This window comes from Dendrobates tinctorius, unplaced genomic scaffold (genome assembly GCF_039654945.1).
Source record: "Dendrobates tinctorius isolate UK_male_01 unplaced genomic scaffold, ASM3965494v1 ptg000022l, whole genome shotgun sequence".
NCBI classification, from domain to species: Eukaryota; Metazoa; Chordata; class Amphibia; order Anura; family Dendrobatidae; genus Dendrobates; species Dendrobates tinctorius.
Genome location: NW_027361690.1, coordinates 94,172,226 through 94,180,190, shown reverse-complemented (window position 1 = coordinate 94,180,190; position 7,965 = coordinate 94,172,226). Strand labels below are relative to the sequence as shown.

At 53.8% G+C, this 7,965-nt stretch overlaps 1 protein-coding gene across 4 annotated transcripts in view; it reads left to right on the top strand.

Annotated features, from left to right (window-relative positions):
• The window catches only part of ANP32A (acidic nuclear phosphoprotein 32 family member A), a 41,117-nt gene that overhangs the window by 1,384 nt on the left and 31,768 nt on the right, over positions 1 to 7,965 (top strand). For all 4 annotated transcript variants that reach the window (XM_073568952.1, XM_073568955.1, XM_073568951.1 and 1 more), the window contains exon 2: positions 7,527 to 7,676. In XM_073568952.1, the coding sequence (XP_073425053.1) occupies positions 7,527 to 7,676 (150 nt within the window). The remainder of the gene's footprint in view (positions 1 to 7,526; positions 7,677 to 7,965) is intronic.

The following is a 7,965-nucleotide window of genomic DNA, read 5'->3' as shown; positions in this document are numbered from 1 at the left end:
TGGCTGGCCATACTCTGTGCCCTATGCCAGCAGCGGGTGTGAAGGCACGGTGCGCCCTGTATGTGGCTGGCCATACTCTGTGCCCCGTGCCAGCAGCAGGTGTGAAGGCACGGTGTGCCCTGTATGTGGCCGACCATACTCTGTGCCAGCAGCGGGTGTGAAGGCACGGTGTGCCGTGTATGTGGCCGGCCATACTCTGTGCCCTATGCCAGCAGCGGGTGTGAAGGCACGGTGTGCCGTGTATGTGGCTGGCCATACTCTGTGCCCTGTGCCAGCAGCGGGTGTGAAGGCACGGTGTACCGTGTATGTGGCTGGCCATACTCTGTGCCCTATGCCAGCAGCGGGTGTGAAGGCACGGTGTGCCCTGTATGTGGCCGGCCATACTCTGCCAGCAGTGGGTGTGAAGGCACGGTGCGCCCTGTATGTGGCTGGCCATACTCTGTGCCCCGTGCCAGCAGCAGGTGTGAAGGCACGGTGTGCCCTGTATGTGGCCGACCATACTCTGTGCCAGCAGCGGGTGTGAAGGCACGGTGTGCCGTGTATGTGGCCGGCCATACTCTGTGCCCTATGCCAGCAGCGGATGTGAAGGCACGGTGTGCCGTGTATGTGGCTGGCCATACTCTGTGCCCTGTGCCAGCAGCGGGTGTGAAGGCACGGTGTGCCCTGTATGTGGCCGGCCATACTCTGCCAGCAGTGGGTGTGAAGGCACGGTGCGCCCTGTATGTGGCTGGCCATACTCTGTGCCCTATGCCAGCAGCGGGTGTGAAGGCACGGTGTGCCCTGTATGTGGCCGGCCATACTCTGCCAGCAGTGGGTGTGAAGGCACGGTGCGCCCTGTATGTGGCTGGCCATACTCTGTGCCCCGTGCCAGCAGCGGATGTGAAGGCACGGTGTGCCGTGTATGTGGCTGGCCATACTCTGTGCCCTATGCCAGCAGCAGATGTGAAGGCACGGTGTACCGTGTATGTGGCCGGCCATACTCTGTGCAGGGAAAAACAGCGATCCGAGAAGATTTTTTTGCATCCCGTTTTTGCGGAATTCCGTGAAAAATACGGCCCGCGAAAAACATGGCAAGTGTAAAACCAGCCTTAGGGCAGAGTCACACTGGCGAATTTTTCATCCGAGAATCGGATCGTAAAACTCGCACTGGCTGTCTGCTCTCCTGACCTGAGCTTGACAGCTGCATAGTGATCCATCATGCTGTCATTCTCAGATCAGGAGAGGTTCCGGCCAGTCCGTGCTATGCGATGCGATTATCGCAGGAGAAATTGGCGGTGTGACTCCAGCCTTACAGTAACTTTGTCACTTACAAAATATCTTGTAACTGATGATTGAGACGCTCTTTCCTCCTCCTTTGTCTGGTTTCTTGGTACTCTGTGCCAGCAGCAGGTGTGAAGGCACGGTGTGCCCTGTATGTGGCTGGCCATACTCTGTGCCCTGTGCCAGCAGCTGGTGTGAAGGCACGGTGTGCCCTGTATGTGGCTGGCCATACTCTGTGCCCTGTGCAAGCAGCGGGTGTGAAGGCACGGTGTCCGTGTATGTGGCTGGCCATACTCTGTGCCCCGTGCCAGCAGCAGGTGTGAAGGCACGGTGTGCCCTGTATGTGGCCGACCATACTCTGTGCCAGCAGCGGGTGTGAAGGCACGGTGTGCCCTGTATGTGGCGGCCATACTCTGTGCCCTGTGCCAGCAGCGGATGTGAAGGCACGGTGTGCCGTGTATGTGGCTGGCCATACTCTGTGCCCCGTGCCAGCAGCGGGCGTGAAGGCACGGTATGCCGTGTGTGTGGCCGGCCATACTCTGTGCCCTGTGCCAGCAGCGGGTGTGAAGGCACGGTGTTCCCTGTATGTGGCCTGCCATACTCTGTGCCCTATGCCAGCAGCGGGTGTGAAGGCACGGTGTGCCCTGTATGTGGCCGGCCATACTCTGTGCCCCGTGCCAGCAGCAGGTGTGAAGGCACGGTGTGCCCTGTATGTGGCTGGCCATACTCTGTGCCCCGTGCCAGCAGCAGGTGTGAAGGCACGGTGTGCCCTGTATGTGGCCGACCATACTCTGTGCCAGCAGCGGGTGTGAAGGCACGGTGTGCCGTGTATGTGGCTGGCCATACTCTGTGCCCTGTGCCAGCAGCGGGTGTGAAGGCACGGTGTACCGTGTATGTGGCCGGCCATACTCTGTGCCCTATGCCAGCAGCGGGTGTGAAGGCACGGTGTGCCCTGTATGTGGCCGGCCATACTCTGCCAGCAGTGGGTGTGAAGGCACGGTGTGCCCTGTATGTGGCTGGCCATACTCTGTGCCCCGTGCCAGCAGCAGGTGTGAAGGCACGGTGTGCCCTGTATGTGGCCGACCATACTCTGTGCCAGCAGCGGGTGTGAAGGCACGGTGTGCCGTGTATGTGGCTGGCCATACTCTGTGCCCTATGCCAGCAGCGGATGTGAAGGCACGGTGTGCCCTATATGTGGCCGGCCATACTCTGTGCCCTGTGTCGGCAGCGGGTGTGAAGGTACGGTGTACCGTGTATGTGGCCGGCCATACTTTGTGCAGGGAAAAACAGCGATCCGAGAAGATTTTTTTGCATCCCGTTTTTGCGGAATTCCGTGAAAAATACGGCCCGCGAAAAACATGGCAAGTGTAAAACCAGCCTTAGGGCAGAGTCACACTGGCGAATTTTTCATCCGAGAATCGGATCGTAAAACTCGCACTGGCTGTCTGCTCTCCTGACCTGAGCTTGACAGCTGCATAGTGATCCATCATGCTGTCATTCTCAGATCAGGAGAGGTTCCGGCCAGTCCGTGCTATGCGATGCGATTATCGCAGGAGAAATTGGCGGTGTGACTCCAGCCTTACAGTAACTTTGTCACTTACAAAATATCTTGTAACTGATGATTGAGACGCTCTTTCCTCCTCCTTTGTCTGGTTTCTTGGTACTCTGTGCCAGCAGCAGGTGTGAAGGCACGGTGTGCCCTGTATGTGGCTGGCCATACTCTGTGCCCTGTGCCAGCAGCTGGTGTGAAGGCACGGTGTGCCCTGTATGTGGCTGGCCATACTCTGTGCCCTGTGCCAGCAGCGGGTGTGAAGGCACGGTGTCCGTGTATGTGGCTGGCCATACTCTGTGCCCCGTGCCAGCAGCAGGTGTGAAGGCACGGTGTGCCCTGTATGTGGCCGACCATACTCTGTGCCAGCAGCGGGTGTGAAGGCACGGTGTGCCCTGTATGTGGCGGCCATACTCTGTGCCCTGTGCCAGCAGCGGATGTGAAGGCACGGTGTGCCGTGTATGTGGCTGGCCATACTCTGTGCCCCGTGCCAGCAGCGGGCGTGAAGGCACGGTATGCCGTGTGTGTGGCCGGCCATACTCTGTGCCCTGTGCCAGCAGCGGGTGTGAAGGCACGGTGTTCCCTGTATGTGGCCTGCCATACTCTGTGCCCTATGCCAGCAGCGGGTGTGAAGGCACGGTGTGCCCTGTATGTGGCCGGCCATACTCTGTGCCCCGTGCCAGCAGCAGGTGTGAAGGCACGGTGTGCCCTGTATGTGGCTGGCCATACTCTGTGCCCCGTGCCAGCAGCAGGTGTGAAGGCACGGTGTGCCCTGTATGTGGCCGACCATACTCTGTGCCAGCAGCGGGTGTGAAGGCACGGTGTGCCGTGTATGTGGCTGGCCATACTCTGTGCCCTGTGCCAGCAGCGGGTGTGAAGGCACGGTGTACCGTGTATGTGGCCGGCCATACTCTGTGCCCTATGCCAGCAGCGGGTGTGAAGGCACGGTGTGCCCTGTATGTGGCCGGCCATACTCTGCCAGCAGTGGGTGTGAAGGCACGGTGTGCCCTGTATGTGGCTGGCCATACTCTGTGCCCCGTGCCAGCAGCAGGTGTGAAGGCACGGTGTGCCCTGTATGTGGCCGACCATACTCTGTGCCAGCAGCGGGTGTGAAGGCACGGTGTGCCGTGTATGTGGCTGGCCATACTCTGTGCCCTATGCCAGCAGCGGATGTGAAGGCACGGTGTGCCCTATATGTGGCCGGCCATACTCTGTGCCCTGTGTCGGCAGCGGGTGTGAAGGTACGGTGTACCGTGTATGTGGCCGGCCATACTTTGTGCAGGGAAAAACAGCGATCCGAGAAGATTTTTTTGCATCCCGTTTTTGCGGAATTCCGTGAAAAATACGGCCCGCGAAAAACATGGCAAGTGTAAAACCAGCCTTAGGGCAGAGTCACACTGGCGAATTTTTCATCCGAGAATCGGATCGTAAAACTCGCACTGGCTGTCTGCTCTCCTGACCTGAGCTTGACAGCTGCATAGTGATCCATCATGCTGTCATTCTCAGATCAGGAGAGGTTCCGGCCAGTCCGTGCTATGCGATGCGATTATCGCAGGAGAAATTGGCGGTGTGACTCCAGCCTTACAGTAACTTTGTCACTTACAAAATATCTTGTAACTGATGATTGAGACGCTCTTTCCTCCTCCTTTGTCTGGTTTCTTGGTACTCTGTGCCAGCAGCAGGTGTGAAGGCACGGTGTGCCCTGTATGTGGCTGGCCATACTCTGTGCCCTGTGCCAGCAGCTGGTGTGAAGGCACGGTGTGCCCTGTATGTGGCTGGCCATACTCTGTGCCCTGTGCCAGCAGCGGGTGTGAAGGCACGGTGTCCGTGTATGTGGCTGGCCATACTCTGTGCCCCGTGCCAGCAGCAGGTGTGAAGGCACGGTGTGCCCTGTATGCGGCCGACCATACTCTGTGCCAGCAGCGGGTGTGAAGGCACGGTGTGCCGTGTATGTGGCTGGCCATACTCTGTGCCCTATGCCAGCAGCAGATGTGAAGGCACGGTGTGCCCTATATGTGGCCGGCCATACTCTGTGCCCAGTGTCGGCAGCGCGTGTGAAGGTACGGTGTACCGTGTATGTGGCCGGCCATACTCTGTGCAGGGAAAAACAGCGATCCGAGAAGATTTTTTTGCATCCCGTTTTTGCGGAATTCCGTGAAAAATACGGCCCGCGAAAAACATGGCAAGTGTAAAACCAGCCTTAGGGCAGAGTCACACTGGCGAATTTTTCATCCGAGAATCGGATCGTAAAACTCGCACTGGCTGTCTGCTCTCCTGACCTGAGCTTGACAGCTGCATAGTGATCCATCATGCTGTCATTCTCAGATCAGGAGAGGTTCCGGCCAGTCCGTGCTATACTATGCGATTATCGCAGGAGAAATTGGCGGTGTGACTCCAGCCTTACAGTAACTTTGTCACTTACAAAATATCTTGTAACTGATGATTGAGACGCTCTTTCCTCCTCCTTTGTCTGGTTTCTTGGTGGTGCTGTGATCTTTTTCAGTCACAGCTTTGTAAACTTCTGGGTGGCAGTGTTGTAAATGTCTTTTTAGACTGAAAGCTCTGGAAGGAGCATTTTTATCACTGCCTGAGTATGCACTGATTTTGGCATCACAGCATTTGTTTTCATCTGGGTCACTTATACACGGACACACAATGTTTTTTATCTTGAGTCACTGTGAAATGCTCAAATACAGCTGACTTCATAAGATGCTTTTTAGACATTTTGTAATTCTGTAAATTCACTCTAAAAATTTTTGTCCTGTAAAAAAAAAAAGTGTATTGTAATTCTTGCAAGAATAGGGAATCATGCACTGTATAATTTAGGATAGAAATAAAGCAGTCTTTGCATAACTCAATAGGATAGATAGATATAAGTTTTGTAAAATATGTTGTTAGATAGCTTTACTCTGAACTTTCAGTGTCAGGCTTGTCTCAGGGTACAGCTCACTAAATGCTTCACATCATATTTCTTGGGAGGGAGCATGTCAAATTACAGACGAGTCCAGTGTGAGTCACATGCCTCTGATATTGAGGTCTTAGGAGGCCCCTATTCTGCACATTTGGGGACACCGGTCGCAGTACGGAGTTGTGGGAAATCATCTATGTGGCGGCGCGATCTCATGTTGTTGTGCTTATTGGTTTATTATCATTATTGGCCACATAGGCTAGTCGCTGGGCCATATTACTATTTAAAGGGGCTGTCCATCACTTTTATATTGATCTCTGATATGGATAATCATCATTATCAGATGAGTGGTGGGTCCGACACCCCCCCACCATCAGCTGTTATAAGCCATGGTGGTGATGGGATATAAGCAGAGAATGGATTGGAATTACACGGCTTCGCATGTTGTCGGGGGCTGGACCCCCGTCCATTATTGATTATTGATAATCTGTGGACAGGTCGTCAATATAACCAGTCCCTTAAAGCTGATCTGCCATCTCTATGGACATGCCTGTTTTAGTCAATACTTGTATTCCTCCTATTCGGGAATCTGCCTGGGGGCCGGAGAAAGTCATCGCGGCCCCCACCCCTGCTCTGTGGACATATTACACCACACTAGGGAACTGTCCTTTGAGCAGTTTTCTGGACTCTTTTCGTGCTGTTTTCCTCCTGCGCTGTCTCCACATTGATAAGAGGCTCAGGAGGGTTTATCTGTGGGGCACTCTGTGTACAGATGAGGCTGGTTAATATTTTGGGTTGCACTTTCCGTCTAATCAGAGGAGCGCAGCGTGCTGCCGTGGCATGTGCTCATGTTTCTGACGTCACAGTCCGGGTAATGGCAGCGTGCATGGAGGCGCAGTGCTGACTGTACAACCCGTGTGGATTTGGGAATGTGTTGGGCTGCGTTCACATCTGCGTCTGCTGCAGATTTAGTTGCTTTTGATTCGATAATTGCACTGTGAGTGACAGATGGACACGACATTGCGGTTTCTGGGCAGTACTGATACTTATACTGAGTGCATTGGGTCCTGACTCACTGATTCCACTCGACAGGGAAAACCTCTTGGTCATGCATCATCCCTCAAGCGCCATGCGGGGCACAACACGATGGGGGACATTTACTAAGGAGCATGCACCAGTATCCATCATGGTGTGCGTCCTCTCTATCATGTGTTTTTACACGGTTTTTTTTTCCACCTTACTAAACAGTGTCAAAAAAATGTACAAGAGTAGTGAAATGTGGCAGATTCATTATCACTGAAGGAGGCCTGGAGGCAAAATAAGGAGAAAAGTGGCTTGACATGTCTAGCAGGGTGCGCCATTGTGACAAGCTTGGGGCTGGTTCGTTCTGTAACTTATGACCTTACTAATGTGTCGCAGCTCAGCTCCTACTCCCTTAAATAGGAGAATGGCTCCCACACAGTGTACGGAGCTGTGCTGTTCCAGCACCATACACTGGCGACTGCCAGCAATGTTAGCTGATGGGGAAGCCAAGTGACAGACCACACCAATCTGATATTGAAGACCTCTCTATCAATATTGTAAGCCTGGAAAATCTTTTTACATTTTTACATTGCCTAATAGGCCATCTGTCTCCAATAAGTGGTACCAGGGAGCCAGCATCCTTCACTTGCTCCCCACCCCATGGGGCATTTCTTGTCCTGCCATGCTGGGTGTTGGTTGAATTGGCATGTAGCATCCACCCTGTCCGTGCAGGAGTCGGTGACACGCACAGTTGTGTAACACTGACACCTCTTTCTTTTTACGCAGGTTAAAGAGCTTGTTCTGGATAATTGCCGGTCAAAAGATGGGAAAATCGAGGGCTTGACTGACGAGTTTGAAGAACTGGAGTTTCTGAGCACAATCAATGTCTGCCTCAGCTCTGTCGCAAATTTACCAAAGTTAATCAAATTGAAAAAGGTAAAAGTAGATCGGGCTCTTTATGATTTTCCTTTGTATACTGATGCGTTGGGGAAGGCAGGGTTTCCACAGTTCTGAACGATTATTCGCAGCATACGCTCCACGGCAGATGCATGCCTTTGGGTACAGTCTCACACGGTGATTTCCACTGTGGACTTGCTTGTGGAATATCCACTGTGTATTACAGTAAGGTAGTGCATGAGATTTCTGCCTATGAAATCTGCAGCGATTCCATTTGTGCTGCGGATGTCGCTACGGATTTTAGTGTTTGCAAACCCACCTCCTTTCT